Source organism: Python bivittatus, unplaced genomic scaffold (assembly GCF_059951505.1).
Source record: "Python bivittatus isolate LINGU-HERP-01145 unplaced genomic scaffold, Pbiv_v1 ctg000840_np1212, whole genome shotgun sequence".
In the NCBI taxonomy this organism is placed as follows: Eukaryota; Metazoa; Chordata; class Lepidosauria; order Squamata; family Pythonidae; genus Python; species Python bivittatus.
In genome coordinates this window covers 17,503,371-17,528,407 of record NW_028277113.1, presented here as the reverse complement: position 1 = coordinate 17,528,407, position 25,037 = coordinate 17,503,371, and the positions used below count along the sequence as shown (strand labels likewise).

The 25,037-nt window shown below is 37.7% G+C and overlaps 1 protein-coding gene across 1 annotated transcript in view; it reads left to right on the top strand.

Moving 5' to 3' along the window:
* Positions 1-25,037, top strand: part of JARID2 (jumonji and AT-rich interaction domain containing 2) — a 242,979-nt gene that overhangs the window by 104,677 nt on the left and 113,265 nt on the right. The window contains exon 2 of the mRNA XM_088130622.1: positions 16,017-16,149. Within this exon, the coding sequence (XP_087986748.1) occupies positions 16,017-16,149 (133 nt within the window). The remainder of the gene's footprint in view (positions 1-16,016; positions 16,150-25,037) is intronic.

Sequence of the window (25,037 nt, the reverse complement as noted above, 5' to 3'; positions counted from 1 at the left end):
GTGTGTAGCCAATAGACAGACAGAATATGATTTGCATATACTGTGCAGTGAAACCTTAATTTAGCAGATCTTGATGCAATAGACTTCAGATGCAACAGGTGAAATTACATTACATGCATAGTGATGTCATTATCCACATGATATAAAATGATGCATGTAATTTGCATAATGTGCATAATGTTGTCACTGCAGATGACTTTTTCCTGATTTGATGGACAATTAGAAATAATACCTCTTCCCCTAATTGGTCAGTTAAATTAAGTTTTCACTGTAATATATGATTTTCATAATTTATAAATATACATTGAAAGGATATAGTTTTTCAATAATTTCTTAAACTTTTCTTCAGAGAGATTAATAATAATAGGCAGTGAGCTAGTTAATGCAAACTGATGCTTACCACTTCTTTCTAGATTGAATGCCTATTAGACTTTGAATAAAAAGACCATTCTGTCAGTTCTTCTGAAGTACTAAAAAAGGGAACATTAGGCTAATTAAATTGCCTTTGTGGAGTTAAATTGTTTACATCTTAGTTCCTCATCCCCACATAACAACAGGTTTAACACAATATCACATTGCCACTTAAAAACATAACAGAGGCACTGTAAACATGAGGTTCAGTGAATTCTCATGCATTGGCTTACATTCGCTCTGTCTCACTGTAAACATGAGGTTCAGTGAATTCTCATGCATTGGCTTACATTCGCTCTGTCTTCAAAAAGAGAATAGACAATTGATGGCATGCTTCCAAACCGGTGGACTCTTGAGGAGTGCCATACACCTTTCACTCCATTCTTTTTAAACATGACTGTGCAAATCTAACTGAATTTAAGGGAGAGAAAATGTTTTTTCACTATACAGAACTCAGAGCAATTTGGCAAGAGGAATGTTGTAAATAGTATGTATACTGAAACTTTAGAAGAGAAGATGCCTCAAAGCTGAAATGATCAGTTATTTTATTTGTGCTCTACAACATAGTAAATTATTCTTGAGTCCTTCAACTACTAAAAAGTTTCCATGTAATTTTTCTTAATGCATACAGATACTTTTTTCTAATAATCACCTTCATGAATACCCTTTATGCATTATAGCTGCAGCTGAGAGTTGTAGAACAGTAACTTATGTCTTGAGATAAGGTATCCAAAGATCCTGGTTCATCTAAGGTAGCCAGCCAGCCATTGTTCACAATGACCACTGGCATATGATGAAACACAGTCTTATTAGGGATGAAGCCTTGACTGTGACTGTGTGCATTTTGAGTGAATCTGAAATACACTGTGAACTCAAACAAGAGATTATTGTCAGGGTAGTGTCTGTGTGTGTGTGTGTGTGTGTGTGTGTGTGTGTGTTTTGAAACACTAATCATTTTGCTAAATTCAAGACAGGCTGCCATCTAAAGGACTGAATTTAGTTCTGAGACATCAAATAAAAGGTCCAGCATTGTATTTTCACTGCATTCTGGGTTAGTGGAGTTGTAGACACAATGGTCAGCAAAAACATCAGAGCAAAAGTAACACTGGTTCAGTGCCGGATTTATATTTGCATATTATCTGTACTACAGTGTGTAGAAAGGGGTTGAATTAGATTTACTGGTGTCCTCCACCAGTGTTCCAAAGATATCTCCTGATCTAGAGTAGAATGTGAGCACATCTGCTACTTGTTTTTGGAAGAGATTCTACTGATTCTATCAGTGGAAGGTTTTTCTCCAGGGCAAATAGCATACAACCGTTTGGATTAGGACCCCAGAATCTTCACTTTAATTTTTAAAAGGCATGTGTACATTTGCTAATTGGGTGAATATTGTCTCACTGGTTTAGCCATACTTCCCAGGTGCTTTTCAGTATTTCTACAAGTTGATTTGCTAATTTGAGAATAAAAACACTAAATTAATGGAGCAGTGTCAAATTTCTTCTAGCCATGCATTTCCATAGTTATGAAAATAATACAGATGCTATTTTATGTGTTAGTTGCATGTAAACAGAATTATCTTTTAATATTTAAACAATTTTGCTCACCCACTCTAGTTATGATGGATTCTGGGTGGTGAATATTTTTTTTATTACATAATATAACATAAGCAGGTAAAACTAATACATTTTCTATAATATATAATCAACTTGTATCAAAGGCATGGTGGAATAGAACTATTTTAATTTTCAAAATGCAGGGAGAGCTGGTGCCACATGTATCTCTGGGGAAGAGAGTTTTGTAAAGTGGGAGATACAGAGAGAAGGATTGTCATCTCATCAATACCCATCATCAACTTGCAAGTTATGGGGGGTGGGAGTGGAATTTCTTAACAGGCTGTTTTAGAATACCAGATGAGTGGGATCAGTTTTCACAAGGTGTTGTGTAATGTATCCTAGGGCTGGACTGTGTAGAGCTTTAAAAGTAACAACCAGCAGTTTAAATTAGGCCTAGAAGCTGATTGATAACTAGTGCAGCAACTTTGATAGAGGTATTTTTCTGTGCTTGTGGGTTGTCCTACCAGCAATCTAGTTGCTGAATTTTGTACTGCTGCAGCTTCTGAGTCATCTTCAAAAGTCAGCCCTATGTAGAGCACATTAAGGGATGATTAGGGTGTGAGTTGTCAGGGGTTCCCAGGCCAGGTAGAGACATAACTGGCTCCTCAGCTGAAGCTGGGTGAAGGCCTCCATTTCTGTGGCTACCACCAGTTGCTTGAGCAGGCATTGAGTGTATATGTCACAAACCACCTCTGGGGGAAGAGCAACCCTCTCCAGAGTCACTATAGGGACTGATGTTATTGGGCCTTATGGATTTCATCTGAGCTTCTTTCTAGATGTCTTTGCAAGACATCACAAGAAATCTTTCAAAGCTAGATATTCTGGAAGATGCAGTCCCAATATCTCTAGAGGGTGTCAGTTGAATGAAGCTTCAACAGGTCTTAAAGTTCTGAATTTAACCATAAACACAGATGTCACACAGCAATTGTGGAGAACCTAAATCTGGCCCAGTAGGTATACTCATATATACCACCTACCATGGCACCATTAAGGAGATATAAATTTAATACATCAGATGTAAGCTGCCTAGAGTCATTTATACAGTGAGATGGGCGGTATATAAATTTGATTGATAAAATCTGTTTTTATTTTATTAATCTATTAAAGCTATTGTATAGTGCCTGCATGATAAAAGGGTGGTGATTATAGCCTAGATTGGCATAGAGATAAGCAGATCCAGACCTTCACAGAGTCTGCTTTCTTTAGTACCTGGGAGTGCCCTTAAGAAAATGCCGCAAAACCATCCAGAAAAGGATCCTCGGACAGCCAAATCTCTTGTGAAAACAGCAGATCATAATTAATGATATACCTAACAAATGCAGTCTGGCTTTCCAACCAGAAATATTTCATGAAATGCAAGTTTGAGGGCAGTGCTGAGGTTGGAGTCAGTCTGTTTTCTGAGATACAGAAGTCCTTGAGTTGTGGTTGCTGTCGTTAACTGAATCCCATCAGTTGTTAGGTGTGATGGAATGCATCTACGAGGAGAAGAGTGATGTGGGAAATCGAGGCTATCAGGAAGGAGGGGGTGAATTCTAGGAGGGGGAAGGAGGCAAGAGGCAACACAGTCCGCAGGGGGAATGTGAGAAGAGAAAGAGATTTAGGATAGCCACTCCCTAAAATCTCCCAGGGTATATCCACTAGTTGTTGTAGTACAGAGTTAGTTTGGCAAGATTCTATCTATAAGGTGTAAGCAAATAAAGGAACTGTACTAGACTGGACTGTTTCATCATTGTTCTTGGGCTGGGCCTGACATTAGGCGAGGACCTATCCTGATCCAGGCCACTCCCAGCTTGGTCCCTCCCAACCTCAAGCCTTGGTAAAGTAAGGGACTACCTTCTGTTCAATTTCCCCCCCACCTATCTCCCCCCCCCCCCAATCTCTGCCCTTTTGGCCGCCTTGCACTCCACCACCTCTGTTAGCCTTGCTGCCCTGTGCTCACTGGCCCTGCTGGCCTTGCCACCCCCAGCTGACCTTTACCGTCTTCTTCCTGCTGCTGCTGACGAGGCATGCCCAGCCTGGCCTTTTGTGAGGCAGCTGTTGGCCATGCCAGGACTTCTTTTGAAGGCCGTGCCCACCCCTTGTCCAAATTGCATGCGGCCTTCTTGTGAGGTTGTAGAAGTCTCAGAAGCCTTCCAAAACCTTGTGAGAAGGCCCCATGCGATTTGGACAAAGCCATACCTGATTTGAACAAGGGGTGGGCATGACCCTTGGAGTTCTTCAGGCAGGTGTCATTGATGGCCACAGAGGTTTACTCTGTGTTATATCCCAAGATTAGCATAGTGCAAGTCTGAATCTGTGTGGCATCCTTATGAAATAGATGACTTGAACAGGAGTCTAGAGGGAGCTCCCATTGTTATTTGGCCATGATTGTTTTGGTTAGATAGTAATACCTACAGGAGTGTAGGTACCCTGTTTATAGAAATCTACTTATTAACATCAATTGTTAATTCACACAGATCCACTCTTGGAAAGAAAGTCTGTTTTAACCTTGACCAAGTAAACCAACTTTATATTCCTTCCTTTTACTTTTAACAATCCTGATTTTTAATCCATTTAAATAATATCCTAGGACTTGAGTCCTTTTCATTTTTTTTCTTTGTCCTTTCTCACAAAATTCTTCAAAGCTTTAACAAGTCTCTTTTGTAAATCCAATATAGGAAAGTTAAAGGTCACTCCAGGTCACTCTTTTGATTTCTTATTGTATATCCCTTTTAATTATTAAGACATCAGCCAGTATCTTTTGTATGTCCAGTATACCATCTTTTTCCATGTCATTTTAAAATCCACTTTCAGATCAATCGCAGTGTTGTCCAGTAAAACGTGTTCCTCTTCCATAACATCTTTTAAACACAGTCTATCTATAATGGCAGACACTCTTAAAATTAACTTCTGAGTCCATTGTTCAAAAATATCCTTCAATATATCTAATGTTAAGGTATTTTGCTCCATTCTGTATTAGTAAGTCAAATTTAAAAGTTCATTTCCTTTAATTGTAATCTTTAGTTCCTTCTGGTTCCCTCTAGTGTCCAACTATCCTTTATTATTATAAAGTCCCATCCTATCATGTTTTTTTTAAAGAATTCAAAACAAAAGCATTTTCCCATGGGAAGGATTCTTATAATTAATTCCAAAATCTTATTTCAAATCCATCTGGACCCTTAATCCATTTGTAGCTTTCCAAAATCAAAGTTATAATCACCCTTTTGCTGTTTAAAAATACATATTTTGGGATAAAGTCCTTAAACTTGTATTTAAACTTCTTCCGCTAAGAACTGAAGGAAACTCACCCAGTGCTGTGAAACTTGTTGTTCCAAAGGTTCCTAATAGCTGAAAAGCAATAAGCAATTTCCGACTGTGATTAGAAAAGGAAGTATGTGAACTTAGTGTCCTTTGAAAAGGTGCTGACCATGGTGTGAGCAAAGATGGCTATTGCCTTGTCTCCCAGAGCTCTAAACCCACTGGGGACTGCTATCTTGCAGTCTCTTCACAATGAGCAACTGTATGGATGTTGTTCCTTGTCCAGAGAGGAATTACGAAGAGTCAGTCTACTCTTCATTCAGCCGCGGTCATTGGAGCCATGTTCAGTTCGCAGTTTCTTCCCTGGAGGTCACAAATTTGATCAGCTTTTCAAAACAGTACATACCATAAAGAAATAATAAAAAATATTTTTATACATTCAATACTGTACTTGTTTAAGTAGACATGCTTATTTATAAATACATTATTTTTAAACAGAAATAAAAATTTTAAAATTAATATTTACTTAAAGCTTTTTTAAAAAACAAGTAATCCATAGTGCAGCAGTCCTTTGTTTTACTGTCCTCTGTTCTTTATTGTATTTGAGAGCTAATTTGATTTTATGGCTAGGCTCAGTCCTTTTGGGAGTGATTGTTCATGTTTAAAATCATTCTAACAATCCTAACGTACAACGGATGTATATTTTAAAGGAAATTTATCCTTATATCTTCTAATTATATATCTTTTTTATTGAAAAATAACAAATACTCCAAATATTTAATGCTCCCTTTGGGGGTGAAATGAAGAAAACGTAGTCTATTTTTGCTTTAAATCCAAGAATAAGTTTTATATTGAGTTTTCTGTGTATGTTCCATCCATTGTTTATAATCTGGACTGGAAACATAATTTCCTAGTGTTCCCAGACTGATACGCAGGAAGACCTTTTAAATGCCTGTTTGTTGAGTATGTTCCTTGAAAATATTTTCAGAGAGGTGAGAGGAATGTTGATTTTCTGCTGAATTTTGTTTGATGGTGGCTTTGATACTCAAGGACCTTACATGAAAAACAGTTCAGGAGGTCCTTAACTGGGACGTATCCAGGATTAGATTTGGAAATTTGCCAGATGCTCCAAGTAATAACAAACATGTTCAAAGCTATTCCCATACCTTATGAACCCCCTCTTCTGATAAATTAAACACACATGTTGTTCTGCATAAGATTAAACAAATAACGTGGCTTCTTCTCTAAAGCTTCTTTATTACATCAGTCTTGCTTTTTGTTTTGTTTTGTTTTGATAAAAGACTATTTTAGGAAGCGTCAGCATTTGTCTAGGCTAGAAAGTTTGAACATGGTCCAGCTTGGTTAGTATTAGGAAAGGAGACTTCTATGGAATACCAGGGTTGTTGACTCAACTGGGAAGTTGAAAAGCCATCCTAGAAATGGAAATGCAAATTATTTCCATATTGTAGTCAACCAAATGGCTATGTCTATAAAGTTACCAAGAACAGAGCTTGATTCAAAGGAGACTGAAGGATTTCTTTGAATCCTTAGGAAACTAATATCTGCTAGCATGTTAACAGGAAGACACTGATACCAAAAGCTGTGGTGCTTTCAAATGAAATTATCCCAATGCAGTAGCATGGTGAACGGATTATACCTCTCTTCTAAGTGAAATAACTAAAGATTTTTTTATATACTGTGTGAATTACGTTACAGCAATCTTTTTTCAAGGCTCCTTGTTAGAATAGTTCATGAACATACAGGAATGAACTGGTCTCAACATCTTTTATATGTTGTTAGAACTGAGCATGTAAGCATATTAATGTTGGTGATCGATCACTAAACATTTGTATCATTTTGCAGCCGGAAGAGCTTCAGTGTGATTTATTAGGTGGACAGGATCAAAGCAAAGATCAGCAGCAAAGAATTTTGTTTCAGTTAAGATGGGAAATAATAGATTAACTTGTATATGTTGATATTGTATAGATTAGTTTTTAAAACTTAAAAGGAATTCCATTCACACAGAAACTACTGCACATTCTTCTGTCATCTACAGAAAGAAGACCTTTTATTTTAATTCAGTATTTAAATCGCACATTTTCTACAACCTAGGCACCAATATATCAGAAATACCTTTTGTTTCAGTCTTTTTTTTCAGTGTCTCTGTGTTAGACTGAGATAGCACTGTCCTAGAAGATGAACTGTGTGTTTCATAGATCACTAAATCTTCTGATCGGTGTTTTTCCAATAATAATTTTTAAATTATTTAAACCTATTTTTTATTCTGGCAGTAAAACAGTGCCAGGAGTTGTATGCTTTTCCACATCTTAATTAGTTTTTCGGCTGGCTAATTACACTCTGGAATCTTTGTTTTCCAGAAGAATTCTACATTCATCATATCTTGGATAAATGTATTCTTTTTCCTCCTCTCCCCAGTATGAAAAAGAAACTAGTTTTAATCGATTCAGAATTATGATTTTAAATGTTAAAAGTGTTAGTTCTGTAACAGTTCTTGTATTACAGTCTCTACCATCCTGTTGCTTGGTTATATTGCTAGCATCTGAGCACAAACTTTTTATTTGTATGATTTGAGCATAGTAGGCATAAATTATAGAGTGATAAAATATATTAGGAGTGGTTGCACAGTCATGTTTTCTGGTTTTTATCTGGTTACTTGGATACTTCCAAAAAGTAGGAATGGATAGACTAATAAAAAACTTTCAACCTTAGTTGTTTAGATATGGAAAACTTACCCATCTTTTGCTTAATTTTATCTGCTCACATACAACATGAATTAGGAACAAAGGAGCAATGTGCACAGCATATTCATTTCCAATCTGGATTAAGTAAGAAATCTCATTTACCTCCTATAATGAAAGCAGTCCTGAAGTTCTTATATGTTGACTACAATAATGTTGTGATTTTCTCTAGAGTATTAAAAAAAAAAAAAAACCTTCACTTTACATTTTGACTTATTTTTGTTTGCACGTTTATAAAAATAACCCACAACTATAACTTTTTGATCCTACTTACATCTTACACTTTCAGTTCCTTAACCCTTGTTGCATGTTCAGGAGTACAGCCTCTACTTCAATCTGGCTGATATTTCTCTGGCATGATTGTAACAAATATGTTTTATATTATATATTATATTACTTAATGTTTCTTATTTAACAAAATTGTATTGAGCTAATTTAACCTATGGTTATTAAGTGTGACTATTGTTTTCTTGGGTTTACTTAAAATCCCAATTTTGAATCCAAACTGCAAACTCTATCATTAACTGTTATTATTGGTAATGATATAATCTTTAATTAAAGATAGATTAAAGGTGTATGTGGCAGGGATAAGGAGAGAGAAGAAAAACTGGGTTCAGGGAACATATATTCTAATGTTCTACTTTTTCATCTTTTGATACTATTATTTATAATAGACACAGTAGAAGAGAATATATGTAGCTCAGAATTGAACTGTGGAATCCTTGGTACTCTGTGAGTTTGTTTGCTTGCAGACATTTAATTACCCGATTAGGTAACATCATGGACCTCATCCATAAGAATTACCACATTCAGCTCCAGTGAAACTCTTGTGAAACACAGGTTCAGCAAAAGAAGTTTACTTGGGTGTAATGCAGCTAGATACAAACAAAGCCAGGGTTGGCTTGGCACAGATTACATAGCGTTTTATAGGTTCCCCGTTCCCGCGCTTCCCCCTGTTGCCTAGTTACTGATTACCCGCGGTAATCTCCCCCTCGCCCAAATGGCAGATTCAGTCCTGTTCTTTGTCCCCTTTGATTTTTGTCCATTGTCTATGGAGCTGTTGCATTCGTTGGGCTTTTCTTCTGCAGGCTAAGCCGGGAGTTCTTAATTGCACGCTGATCGTTGCGCTTCCGAGCCGCTGCGGTTCTCTTTGTCTGAGACGCTTGAGGGAAGCCGGCTGTGATACAAAGTATCCGCTCTCGCCTGGAGTTAACCACCGCCACCTGTTGGCAATTAACTCACGGTTTGGGTGACTTCCCCTTTTCTGCTGCCTGTGCCTGGGGGGGTGAAATTGACTAGGGGCGGTGAATCTGACATCATCAACCTCTGCCTCACTACCTACTTCCAGTTTAATGGACAAATATCCAAATATTCAAGGTGCTAGTTGTCACCTTTAAAGCCCTTCATGCCTTGGAACTGGGTTACTTGAGGGACCATCTCTCCTCAGTTGTTTCTACCTGTTTGATCTGGTCAGGCAGGATGGACATGCTTTGGGTCCTGTTGGCTAAGGAACACCGGTTGGCAGGGCCTAGAAGATGTGCCTTTTCTGCCATAGCATCTGCCTTACGGAACATTCTCTCTCCAGGGATCAGGATGGCCCCGACCCTGCTGGCTTTTCATAAGTCCTTAAAGACCTAGCTCTGTGCTCAGGCCTGGGGCCTGAGTGTGTGTAGGGACTCATTTCATGGTTAATTTAGTCATTATCATGGGTGCTTTATTCTTGGCTGCTATATATTTTAATGTTTGTATTATTTTAATTGTTTTTATTTTTAAAATGTTGTTTGCCACCCAGAGTCCCTTGGTGAGATGGGCAGCCACACTAAATAAATAAATAAACCAACAAATCAGAGGAACACCAATGGGATCACCATTCTTAGGACTCATAGCAAAGATCATAATACAGAGTCTAGAAACTATAGCACTCCCAAGCATGCAATCAAAAGTATGGATCTGTTATACAGATGACATCTTCATCATAATACAAAAGGAACAACTAGAAACGACACATGAAACAATATCTTCAAAGGAATAAAATTCACAAGAGAAGAAAAAAGGAACACACTACCTTTCCTGCATTTCCTTATCAGCAGAGGAAATGATGGCAGATTAGAAATACAAGTCTATTGAAAAACAACCCACACTAACCAAAGTAACAACCCAACTTCCCACAATAGGAGCTGTATAAGAACATTATTCAAACGAGCACACACTGCAGCAACTCAGAACACCAGAAAAAGGAAACAGACTGCCTACACAGCATCTTCCAACAAAATGGATACCCACGCAACTTTATCAAAAACATGCCTGACCACTCAACCCACTGCAGCACAACCAACACAAGCTGTGAAAAGGATAACACTGCCATACATCAGAAATGTTTCAGAAACAGCCAACAGACTATTACAACCACGTGCCATCACCATAGCACACAAACCAACTAAAGCTCTCCAAAATATCTTAACTAAACCAAAAGACCCAGAAGCCCAAGAAGAAAAAAAAACCCTAGTCATCTACAACGTACAGTGTAAGGACTGTAATAACCACTATGTAGGACAGACAGGCAGAAGACTAGCAGAGTGCATCCATGAACACCAACTAGCAGTCAGAAAACCCAATGAAATCTCCTTAATTGCACAACACATGGACAGACTCAACCATAATTTCAGCTGGGAAACTCTGAGCATCCTAGACCAAGCTAAATCCAAAAATGCTAGGGAATTCCTGGAAGCTTGGTATTCATTAGAAGAGAATATATGTAGCTCACGGTTGAACTGTGGAATCCTTGGTGTTCTCTGAGCTTGGTTGTTTCCTTGCAAATGTTTCGTTACCTGGCTAGGTAACATCTTCAGTGCTAGAATGGATTGGGTTTGCTCTCTGTTTATATACAGAGCACACAAATATACTGACAACCACCATCAAGGCCACATCCCTAAGACAAGCTAAGAAAAAAAAACAAACTTCAAACTAAACTGCTCAAACTAAACCCCAGAAACAAAAAGGTACCTGAACCCAAATGGGTAGTCAACATGTCCAGCCAACCACTATCCACTGCAGAACACAGTATCCTCCAGAAAGGCCTCAACCATAACATGGGCAATCCTAATCAGCTAGAATTCTGTGCAGCCTTAGAAGCAGCATTTAAAACCACAGGACAACACAGAGACCCAAGAAAACATAAGGCATACCACATATCAGAAGAACACAGAATCAGCATTAACTCAAATCAGAGGACAGAGCAGCCCTCAAAAGCCTAAAGATGGCCCAAACCATCATCATCCTCCCAGCAGACAAAGGCCGAACCACAGTTATCATGGATAAATCACAATACTTACAAAAAGCCAAAGAATTATTAGAGGACAAAGAAACCTACATCCCAGTTAACACCAACCCAATACAGAAACTAGACAACCTGATCAAGAGAACCCTTAATGACCTAACCAAGAAAGGCCATATCACAAAAGAAGAACAGTAGCAGATGAAAAGCAGTGGACCCATCCTCCCACATTTCTATGGACAATCAAAAATACACAAGCCTGACATACCTGTCCGACCAATTGTATCTTTACCAGGGACTCCAACATACAACATAGCGAAAGAACTGACAAAAAAGCTTGGACATCTCACAGAGGAGTGAATATTCTATCAACTCCCCACTACAGTGCCTCCAGAAAAGATGTACACATAGATGAAGATGAAATTATGGTCTCATTTGATGTCACAGCACTCTTTACATCCATAAACCCAGAACTAGCAAAAGAATCCATGTCAGTGGTACTACTCCACAATGCACCCAACCTAACCAAATACACCCAGATTGAAATACCCAGAATCATGGACCTCATCAACCTCTGCCTCACTACCTATTTTCTGTTTGATGGACAAATATACCAACAAATCAGAGGCCACACCCATGGGATCACCACTCTCAGGACTCATAGTAGAGATTGTAACGCAACATCTAGAAACTATAGCACTTCCATGCGTACAACTAAAAGTATGGATCCGGTACGTAGATGACACCTTTGTTATAATAAAAAAGGAACAACTAGAGAAAGCACACGAAACTATCAACAACATCTTCAAAGGAATAAAATTCACCAGAGAGGAAGAAAACAACAACACACTACCCTTCCTGGATATCCTCATCAGCAGAGGAAACAACAGCAAATTAGAAACTCAAGTCTATCGGAAAACAACCCACACCAACCAAGTACTCCATTCCCAAAGTAACAACCCAACCTCCCACAAGAGGAGCTGCGTAAGAATATTATTCAAAGGAGTGCAAATGCACTGCAGCAACCCAGAACAGCAGAAAAAGGAAACAGACCACCTATACAACATCTTCCAACAAAATGGAAGATTTTTTTTATCAAAAAGTGCCTGACCACTCAACCTACTACAACACAACCAACACAAGCTATGAAAAGGATAACACTGCCATACATCAGAAATGTCTCAAACAACCAATAGACTATTACAACCACATGGCATCTCTGTAGCACACAAGCCAACTAAAGCCCTCCAAAATATCTTAAGAAAACCAAAAGACCCAGTAGCCCAAGAAGAAAAAACAGGAGTCATCTACAACACACAGTGTAAAGACTGTGACAGCCACTATGTAGGACAGACAGGCAGAAGGCTAGCAGTGCACATCCATGAACACCAACTAGCAGTCAGAAGACAAGATGAAAAGTCCTTAATCTCACAACACATGGACAGACTTAACCATAGTTTTAACTGGGAAATTGTCAGCATCTTAGACCAAGCTAAATCCAAAAATGCAAGGGAATTCCTGGAAACTTGGTATTCAGACAAGGCAGCCATCAGCAGGCACATAGAGATAAACAACATCTATATATACTATTCAAAAGAGGCAATAAAAAAAAGGCCAGAATAACTCCTCACCAGCAATCATCGCCCAGATAAGCAGAGATTAACACCAAGATTATCACCAGACATACAGTCAAGCAGTAAACAATACCCTAACCAAGGAACTACCAGGGGAAGAAAAAATAAAATAAAAATACACCACCACCACCCCAACACTGACAGGGCAAGCCACTGTATATAAACAGAGGAAACCCCACTCCATTCTATCACTGAAGATGTTACCTAGCGGGGTAACACAACGTTTGCAAGAAAACAACCAACCTCAGAGAATCCCAAGGACTCCACAGCTTGGCATTCAGATAAATCAGCCATCAATAGACACATAGAGATAAACCACATTTACACACCATTCAAAAGAGACACTAAGAAGAAAACAAAAAGACCAGAACACATCCTCTCCAGCAGCCAGCACCCAGATAAGCAGAGATTAACACCAGACAAACAAGCAGAAAACAATACCCTAATCAAGGAACTACCAAGGAGAAAACCACACCCCACCAATACTGGCAGGGCAAGCTATTGTATATGAACAGGGAGCGACCCCCCCCACACACACACTAGCACTGATAATGTTACCTAGTCAGGTAATGAACTGTCTGCAAGCAAACAACCAAGCTCAGAGAGCACCAAGGACTTCACACTTATAATAGACGGTTACAGATGGGCAGTATTAAGCATTTCTCATAGAAATAAGAATGATTTGGGTTATTCCGTATTTATTCTATTTACAGATGCTGCTCATACTGTTCATTATAGGGTGCACTCTTGGTCTACTTTCCAGCTTTCAACAAGTTGTGATTGTGATAGTTATTACATTCTGAAAACCTTAGCTTAATATACATTCCCTTTTAGCAACATGAGAGCCATAACAGTTGTATCCCTTCTCATTCTTTGGCTCCTCGCCTGGCTAACATTAATCTAGTTTCTCACAGACTGATGATTTGGGGTAAAGCTATGAGGGTTCCTCCAATGTGGTCTGTGGCTTCTTCCATGCTACGAGAATAGCTGGAATACTTCTCATATAGTGATTAATTTTTTTAGCCCTATCATATAACAAATTCTGTTTGCATTTGTTAACTGGAGCTGTTTGTTATTCTTAGTTTGTGAGGGCTTGGGCTTGTAGATACCATCTTTATCAGCACTACTTTTCCCATTGCCTTTTTTAAAATGAAGTGATTGGTTCTGAGTAGCATAACAGAAAGTTTTGATAGGACATGCTTGCCTTGGAAAGTTTTCTGCAAATGCTATAATTTTGGCTCAGATCTGCATATGTTTTATGTTCAAAGCAATCTAGGCATAATGTTCTGTCACTGCAGCACAGTAGTGTTTCCCTAGTGGGCAATGTAATCTTCTGCCAAATTGCTAACTTGCTTTGCTATTACTATCTTGCTCCCTGTTTTGCTTTTCCCACAATCAAATTATCTGACATAGAATTGAAGATAAACATTTGTTCTTTGTCTTCAGTAACTTGTTCTGAGCTTTAAATAGCAGACATGCCACTAACTTGGCTAATTTCTTTAAAAAAGATGTTATACTGTAAACTGACTGTGTTTGTCATGCAGCATGCATAAGTTCTTGCCTTCTTTAATGGATCACTGGTACTGGTGTTTTGATTTCTCACTGAACTGGGGCACTGAATTGGGATATTCTTTCTGAAATGAAGGTCATCCACAAACTTAATCTTCTCATTTGGCAGTTGTGCAGCCCTTGAGAAACACTAGGGCAAAGAACTCTTTTCCAATAAGTCAACAAGCAGAAAAATGACAAAATAACAAAATGCTGGGGGTGAGGTTAAAGGCTACTTCATATATGATACTTTATCAATACATGGATAAGGAAGCATGCATCACTGTTTATGCTATAAGATGCACATAGCTATTTTGCTACAATCCATAAGCTGGGGAGCAGCTGCCAATCAAATTGGGGATATTAGGGATATTGATACTACAATATGAGATATAAATTTCTCAACTCACGGTCACTCATGCCCTGGTCACTTTCTGGTTAGACTACTGAAATGCACTCTGCGTGGGGCTGTCCTTGAAGAGTATCCGGAAACTTCAGCTGGTGCAGCGAGCGGTTATGTGTGTTTCTAATAGAACACACATTACACCTCTACTTTGCAAGCTACATTGGTTACCAGTTTGTTTCCAGGTCCAATTCAAGGTGCTGATATTGACCTTTAAAGCCCTTCATGGCATGGGGCCAGGCTATCTGAGGGACTGTCTCTCCCCAGTTTTATCTGCCCGTCGCCTAGGGAACTACATTTAGCAGGCCCCAGGCGGTGGGCCTTTTCTGCTGAGGCGCCTGCACTGTGGAATCTTCTCCCCCCTGAGGTAAGGTTGGCCTTGTCATTGTTGAGCTTCCAGAGGTCCCTTAAGACTTGGTTATGCCAGCAGGCCTGGGGACTCCAGGGGACGGGGGAATTAGTGAGGTGGGTCCCTTATTTTTAGCATCTTTTTTATTCTTTGTTTTATTTTGCTTTTTATATTTTTTTATGTATTTATTGGTTGTTTTTAGCTTTATTGTACGCCACCCAGAGTCGCCTGTGGTGAGATGGACAGCTATATAAATTGGTTTAATAAAATTTAATAAAAATAAATGTATATCTGATCTATAAATAAAATTTGTTCATAAAAGGCTAGTAGAATTAGTATGCTTCAAGAGTAGATAATTGTATCATTGAAGAAAGAAGAGTCTGTTTTTTGTATAAGGAGCATGATGGATGATATGAATAGGAAAATGGGAAAAAATGGTGTAAAGAAAGTTTGAAGTGAAAAAGTAAATGAGAATTAGCAGATTAAAATATAGAATGTAAGAAATAGGCCCTTGAAGTAAATAAAACAGCCCCAAAACTCAATGTTGCTTTCAAAAATTATATACAGGATGTTGATGAAGAAGAAGAAGATGATAGCATCATTATATGTATTTATTTTTGCATTTTAAAAAATCTTCCTTTCTGCTAGGAACTTTACAGTACTATTTTAGCCTTCTAATGATCCTAAGGTTCTTTATGTTCTGCTAAAGCCTCCATTTGGCAGGCAAGTAATGTTCATTGTTAGATCCTTCAAATGAATTTCTTCTCTCACTTCTTTTGTCCCAATAGGACGATAGTGATGGAATTCCGTGGTCAGAGGAGAGGGTGGTACGAAAAGTCCTTTATTTATCCCTAAAGGAATTCAAGAACGCACAGAAGAGGCAGCATGATGGCATTAATGGTAGTCTCAAAGGGGTAAATGGTAAGTTTGTTCTTGGGAAATGGGGTTTGCTCCAAGTTGAAGTATATTGTTTTGGAATCACAGTAGGCAAGTTTGTTTGTGCCTGGTTTTTATCTTCTACTGTTGTGGATAGACTTTTTCACTGTATTCTGCAGTGCTATGTTTTGAGGAAGAAGAAATATTTTGAATATTTCACTTCCTCCTCCTCTTCTTCTTTCCTCTAATACAGTATTTCTCAACTTTGGTAATTTTAAGATGTGTAGACTTCAACTCCCAGAATTCCCCAGCCAGCATGTTGATGTCCACACATCTTAAAATTGCCAAGGTTGAGAAACCCTGCTTTAATATTTAAATTGTTTTTTTCCTAAGTAAGGTATTGTGCCACAATTAATAATTAAATGAAGAAATTATATGTCAATTCCAGGAAGCACACTGTGAGGGGAATTTTAGCACACATTTGCCCAGTTAGAAATCCAGGAAAGCAGTGGAGTGGCTGTGATAAAATGTTTTTCATTGTACAGGGAATGATAGATAACTGGTATCTTAGGTGGCATTATGACCATCATGGTAACTTAAAATGTCTTAAATTGCTGGCTGCATTTGAGCACACTGAATATTACATAGGGACCATTTTTGCCCATCCCTAATTATGTAAATGTTCCAAAGTGCTGCTTTCCTATAAGAGTTGGGCTTCAGTTCAGTAGTTAAGTGGAAAATGTATTGCTTATTGAAAGTTATGTAGCTTCAGTTTAAGTGTTTTGGGGTGAATTGCACTAGATCATGACATCTGATAAAGAAACTCCCTCTTCTGTCAGATAGTAATATGAAATATCAGTCTGAAAGGTATTCGTGTTTTAGCAGTTCACCACTCTAATCTGCCTAGAGAATTAAATAAAACAACTTTACCTTTCTATTTTCTGTTATATATGTGCTCAATTGATCTTCTGTCAAACAGTATCTTTAGGTTTCTTGTTCCATTGAGGCTATTTTCTGTCATCTAGAGGGAAGAGATAAGGTTTGAAGGTGTGGTGCGCAGCAACTGTGTATTAGGAAGCTTTGAGAGAATGCCAAGTCACAGAGCATGACTGAGACAGCATCTTGTTTCTCCGAAAGTAGATTTGACCCAGTTTTCTCTTTCAGAAATTCTCACACACAAATATATCAAGAATGGCATTTCTCCCCAAAATGAAATAAAATTTGCTAGCTTCCAAATGTCACAGCATGCAGCTTTGGTGGGGTTTTGGGTGTGTAAATGTATGTCTGTGTGTGCTTCTCCTTTTATTTGCAGAACAAATTGATGTTGGTGATGCTAGTTACTTTTGAGCCAGTTTGGTGTAGTGGTTAAAGGCATTGGACTAGAAACCAAGAGACTGTGAATTCTAGTCCTGTCTTGGGCACAAATACAGTTGGGTGACTTTGAGCCAGTCACTCTCAACCCTAGGAAGAAGGCAATGGCAAACCACTTTCAAAAATAAGAAAACTGCATGGACTTGTCCAGGGAGTCACCAGGAGTCTGAAATGACTCATTGGCGCAAAAAAAAAAAAAAAGAAGTTTATTTTAGGTCCCCATACATAGTATTGCACTTTCAGCCTGAAATGTGTGAGATTGTGGGTGTGATGACCAATAACTCATGTTTTGGACTTCAGCTCCTATAATTCCTGGCTACCATGATAGCCAGGAACTATGGGAGCCAAATTCTAAATGCATCCTTAGTGAAAGCTGCTTCACCACACATTTGCTTTACTGTGAATTTGCTTTGTTCCTTTGAGAGATTCAAAGAGTACAAAAGAAGTTGGCAACAAGTCAACCTTTTAAACTTTGGGAGGGCACAGGTGGCCATTTTGTGACATGGTGCCATTATCAGAAGTGTGGCTACATTTTGGGGAGAAGTTTTAAGATAGGGAATGTGAGTTGGAGGCAAACTATTATAATTCTCATTCTTAAATCTCACCAAATTTGAAGCATGCCTTCAAATCATACCACCCAAATTGAGCTAATTTGATACCAATTTTTTTGCAGCACAGTCTCAGTGTAATGTGCGGCCACAAATAGGATGCTGTGGCATTGCAAGTTGCCCACCCCAGTATATAGTCATTATTTCATAGTTATTACAATTACTGTAATATTCATTTTGTAAATAAAATAATAAGAGGATATTTGTATATAATCTCAAGGAAACTTCTGTGGCATTTTACAGGAGGTTTCCTAATTTTGGGAAGCAGAATAACACATCAGTAAATCCTGGAGAATCTGTGTTGTATTTTAAAATGTTGCTATTTCTGCTATGATATTAATACACAGAATTTGGGACTCTGATAATCAGTTTTTCAGAGGCCCCTTTGTAAGAGTGAATCTCATTCCCATGAGACATAGCTTGCTTTCTAATGTTGCTCTAGACATGAAATAAATGGTTGTAAAAATGAAATATAGTCTATAAGTATCCTTGGTTTTTATTCATAAGGTCGTATTTTGTATCTTCTCAGCAAAGTAGCTCATAAAACAAATCTATTTTCTTCAAAAACAAAAACAGATCTTGTGTATTGATACAAAACCACTTTGGTTAAACAACAGGCATATCCAAATGTCACATGTAAAGCACACATAGCATTATTCTTACATTTTAGGAGGGCTTTAGGAGGTTCATTGTACACATTAGGCCAAGCTATAGGTTGAACTAACCAGTTAAAAAGTTAAATACCATGCTTTAGAAATATTTGCCTGATTTTTTATTGTGTTGAACAGTCACTGTGGTAAATTCAGTGGCACCTGGATGTGGAGTTGTGGCACTAACTATATATTGTTAATTTAAAAAATTATACCCACAAAATGGTTTGCAATCATTTCAAGGCATGATCTAGCGTCTGCGTATGGTTGAACTGCTTTAGCGTCTGGCTGCTTATGTATACTGTGCTGAGCACCTAAAATTGTAGACCTGAAGAGATTGAGCCATCCATTTCTATATAATTTGGAAACAACAATTGTGTATTACTTGTGAATTCTTAGTGGCCAAAGGTTTACTGTTGTGCTCTATCAGTAGATGGCATAATCTGCAGCTTGACATCATGAGTTTGCTAAAGCTTTGCTGTTCAGTGCGCTATCCCCTGGTTGACAAGTAGAGAAAGAAGAACAAACCATTTCAAAATGGAAGGTAGTCTAACTTACATTTAAATTTGTTAGCAAACATTTTGATATGGAGAATATTGATGGTAGGTCAGGTTCTTAAAGCTTCCAGAAACTTTACCATCATTTGACACTGTTGTCCTTATTCTTCTCCAGAAAAGGTCTGAGACTGGAGTGTCAATAGCAAAAATGCCAACATGTGAGGTGCATACTATTTTAAATCACCCTATTGAACATTTCCACATAGAAGATAAAGGAAGTTGAATAAAATGCAGCAAAAATGATTGATTAAAATATTATGGCTACATGGCTACTGTTAAAGTAATTATGAGTCTTGGGAGATGCCTGCTGGGTTATTTATGTATTTATATATTTATTATTTTAAAATTTTGTATGACTGCTTATCTTACATATGAACTCTGGGCATCTAACAACAATCAATAAAAACAATATAATATATAAACCAAGCAAAAATCAGGATTAAAATATTCATAATATAAGCTGAGATGCCATTTAACAGACTCATAACATACAAATCATACCTATATTGGGCTCATCTATCATCCTGGCCTAGCACCTGAGGAAAAAAGCCAGATCTTCACAGTCTTCTGGAAGCCAGGAAAGTCGGGATCCTCCTGATCTCAGTGGGGAGGCTGTTCCTCAGAGAAGGCATGACTCCTTGGTCCCACAAGATGACATTTTTTAATAGAGGGATCCTGGAACATACCCACCTTTTAGGACTTAGTGAGACAGACAGAGACCCTCGGAGATATGCAGTTCTCAAGTAACATGGCCCTGTGCCATGCTGAGCTTTAAAGATAAAAACCAGCACCTTGAAATGCACCCCAAAGCATAATGGAAGCCAGTGCAGTTCACACAATGCCAGTGTAACCTAGACAAATCTCAGTGCACCCAAACCTGCATGCATTGCTGCACTGTGGACCTGTTGAAGCTGCCAGGTGTTTTTCAAGGGCACCCCCCCCCCCTAATAGAGTGCATTTCATTAATCCAATCAGAAAGTGATTAAGGCATGAATACAATGAGCGGGGCCTCCCGATCCAGGAATGGTTGCAACTGGCACACAAGACAAATTTGTGCAAAAGTTTCCCTATCTATGGCTGCCACCTGCTCTTTGAGCAGGATCTGTGAGTCTCTCAAATTGCACATCAACTCTGGGGAGTGCTAGCTTGTTAAGAGTTAAAATCTCCAGATCCATGGGGCCCCCAAACCCAAAGTCACTCCATCTTGCTAGGTTTGAGTCACAGCCATTCATGTCAGAGGAAAAAGATAAGGTCTGTAAGGGATTGTTTCTGCCGAACCGCACCTGATCCAGAGCGGTTTGGCAGAACTACTGGGACATCATGTGCTTGTTTGGGGTTTGTAAAATAGTACAATTTAGCTCATTTATAGTAACAGAGAGAAATAATGTGAAATTGACTGAGAGATATTTGTTGAAACATAGAGAAAATGAACAGTGAGAAGGCATGGGAGAGAAGTGGGAGAAGAGGATGAAATGAATTGCTACATGGGCCAGCCTGGATCTCAGGAGCTAAATACCAATACAATAGTATTTTACATTTTCCTAATGCTTAAAAAGTCTTTATTGCCATTTTTAAAAACTTTTTGCAAATATCTTCTTCAATTATTTGTATTTTTCATAATATACAAATTAAAAGATGAAAGAAAAAGATTACAGTGAAAGTATGAGAAATAGAATTGAGAAAGGAGAAAAATAGAATTGTGGATTAGAAAATAGAAAAAAGGAAAAAGAGCAGAAGAAAAGATACAAACATATACTGACATTTGACGAAGCGACTTCCGACTTCTTTTGCAAAGTATACAAAAAACCTCTCATACAACCCTTGTTTAACTTTACATTATAGCTTCTACTTTTCCTGATAGTCTATAGTTATAACTAATCATTGAAACCATATGTCACAATTTGACTATGTTCAGTTTCATACAAAAAATCAATAAATGGCTTCCAGTCCTTTTTAAATTTTATCAATGTTTTTTCTTTTATAATCACTGTCAGTTTTGCCTTTCCCACTAATTCCAACAGCTTGACTAACCACTCCTCAACTGTAGGTAGTGCCTGGTCTTTCCAGTGTTGAGCCAGAAGCAGTCTCGTGGCCATTATCATATAGAGAAGTAGAGTACCATGTGCTTTTTCTAAGTGTATGTCCATCTGTGATGGAAGACATGAGCGAGGAGGTCCAAGTTCATAGGGAGGGGGAGAGGAATCTCAAGCATCTCCTCAGCCAGAGCATGTGAAAGTGAAGAGAAGGAGACTGGTACCACCCTAAGGAATTTGGAGTGTTTAGTTGCTGTCATTGGGGGTTAGAGTTAGTCTGGCGAGATTCTGTCTACTAGGTATAAGCTAATAAAGTAACTGAACTGTCCCTGGATTTGTCTTGCTGTGGGTCTTGGGCTGAACGTGACATCATCATCCCTAATAAAAAGATTTCCGGTCTCAAGTGAATGTCCATTTTCAAAATTTTCGGAATAGCTATATTCCATCCAGTATTTAACTTTTTTACAGGACCACCAAAGGTTGTAAAAGGTTCCTTCCTGTCTTTTACATTTCCAGCAGGCATTCGATGTTCATTTATACATTTTAGACAGTTTATCTGATGTCAAATACCATCTATACATCATCTTATATAAATTTTCTTTAAGGTTATAACATACTGTAAACCTAAGACCCTTTAACCACATGTTTTCCCATTGTTCAATTTGGATGTTATATAAAAAGTCTTTATTGCCATTCTGATATACCCTCCTTCAAAGCATAGCATCCACTGTATTATTTCATGAGAAAAAAATGTGATGTGCCCTTTGTACTCCCTGTGTAACTTTGTACTCCCTTTTGGCCAGTATATAACATATCCCTAACCTATCCTAATGCTTTGGTCCCACAGTATGATTGTTTGGGATTATTTTAATTTATGTAGGTTGTGAACTGAAGATAATGCTTCAGTCTTGTGATGTAATTCTTATTGCTGCAAGAAGTTTTTCAAAATACAGGGTAGATTGGTGGAAGGGCAAAATCTACCCTTCAGGGGTGGCACTTTTGAGTGCCATAAGGAGAAAGGGGGTGCTGCTAAGACAGGAAGAAAATAAAGAGAAGCAAAGAAATCAATTCATCCAGAATGATCAGGGTTCATAGAGGTTCATTTCTAAAAGAGCACTCCTAGAAGGAAAATTTGAAGTAGAAAATTATTAATTTTTTAATGTTGTTGCTGATGCATATTTATAAAATGTGAAATTGTGAGAAATGGTGTAATTATTTTCAAAATTCTAAATTTCATTTCTTTGTGTCTCAGCATGTTTGTAGACAATGAACAGAATTAAAAAAGCAAACTGTTGAAATTAATGTCAGTGTTATAAGTTGTAAAGAAATCAAAGTGACCTTTTCAACATTTCCTATACTTCCTGTACTCAACAATGCTATAGCCTGATGCATAGCTTGAACTCAAATTTTAAAAAGAGTGGATAGGCACTGTATTAACTGCATCTGCTTACAAAGTAGTAAATGGGTTTCATAGAAATGTGTTTCTCCTTAGATTTCAGGATGTTGAATATTAAGACTTCCCTACTGCCAAGAATCTGTATGTTTTGCCTAAAGCAAGTATTGCAGTTAGCCTTCAGATATTGAAAATGGAATGAGGGTAAACCTTTGCCTATTTGTCTTAGAAAGGTTTGTAATCTGATATTTGCAGCACCTACTTGTCACTAATTCATCAGTCTGCAATCTGCTTCTTGAAACAGCCTAAACTGCAAACTTCCTATTCACAACATCTGGAAGAAGAGCATACATACATACATACATACATACATACCTGCAAATAGAAGTAGAAGTAGAATGACTATGGCAAAAGAAAGCAAAGATAGTACCAATAATAATAGGCGCCTTAGGTGCAGTCCCAAAACATCTGGAGCACCACTTGAACACCATCGGCATTTACAGAATCACTACCAGTCAATTGCAAAAGGCAACTTTACTTGGAACAGCTTATATCCTGCGATGATACCTTTAACACCATCAAACAACATCTGCCTAACCCAGGTCCTTGGGAAAATAGGTGGATAAAAATGCCAAATCCAGTCTAAACATCTGGCTGACTGTGCAACCAATCGTAACAACAACAACTAGTAGTAGTAGTAGTATTTTGATTTCTTCCTTCATATTCTCCTTTTGGTATACTGAACATGGTGAGGAGTTTTGGGGAACTTAAAAAATTCTATACTTTTTTGTGATATTTTGTGGAATCCTAATCGAGTTATATAATAGTCCAGCTGTAGTATTCTTCCATCTTTCCCTTGATTGACCATATTTTGCTTTACTTTGGTTTGTACTAGAAAGGCCTTTGTCTTTGAAATAAGCTACAAATTTGGGGTTTTCTCCTTCTCCCTTTTAGTAGCTATTCCTTGGTTCTCATAATTTTCTCCCAAATTGTAACACTGAACTCTAGTGCAATCATATGTTATTTCAGGGCTCCAGCAATACCAGAAGAAAGGGTGTGATTGATCAATCTCTGTTCTTTACCTAGTGCTTTTGCAAATCTGTTTCAAACTCCAGTTTAGGATAAGTCTGAGTAATAGCCATAATTAATGACAGTACAGATTTATCATTATGGCTGCATTTTCAACTGTAGAAATTTCATTACAGTAAGATATAGTTTGTTTTAACTGTAGTTTGTTGAATGAGTCAGAGTCAGCCTTGAGTAATATGCCATGAAATACATGAAAGCTTACACAATCTTTTTTTTTTTTAATTACCATTATTCTCCCTTGTAACTGGAACTTTGTTTTTGCCAGTGAATCCATGTCTAGTGGCAGAAATGGACTTGGGGGGAGGTAATAAATTAAATACAATGGTGCCTTTGGTCATTAGGTACACAGATTTTGAAATAGGAATTGAAGATATGCATATATACATCCATCATGCTATTACCTTTGGAGGAAATAATATTATGGAAAACACAGAAAAGGAGTGATAATAGTAAACAAAATAAATTAAAGGCACAAGTTAAGGGGGAAAAAAGGAAATAAAGCTAAATCTAGTTTACACCAATTGTATTCATTGTACTTCTTTATACTTTTTTATCCTTGAAACTGTCTTGCTTTCACCATGGCTATACATTGTCTTTGTTCTTTAAACTTTTCGCTTTTCTTTTCTTCTGAAGATCTCAACTCCATCCAGCCATGACTTTCTTGGTCTTCCCTCTCCTCATCCTGTTCATTCTTTCTTTATATATGTATTGTATGATTTGATTCTCATTGTCTCTATATGACCAAATCACCTGAATATATTTCTTTATACCAGTTGCTCACTTTTGTATTCAATCTTATTGTTTTACCCTATACTATAAGTGCAGTTAACTTTTTTCTGAGTTTCTCTTGACATATCCAACTCTCACTTCCATATAACTGAAGCATATTCTTATATACAGCTTTTTTGCTCCCTTAAATAAACATTCATTCTTTGCAACAGACCACATACTACCACTAGTTTTCTATCAGCATTTGTACATCTTAAAATTCTCCATCCATGTTTCCATTATTGGTAAATATTTTGCCAAGGTACACAGATTCATCTACTTTGGTTTTTTAAAAAAATATGTTTAACTTAAAATTGTTCGCTACATTTTCCCTGCCAAAAACAGCTATCTTGGTCTTTGATCTATGCCATCTATTTAACATTTGCGGGAGATCATTTGGATTCCAGCACATTCACGTACCCAAGCAACATTCTTATGTTTTCTGTAAAAATATTGTAGATTTT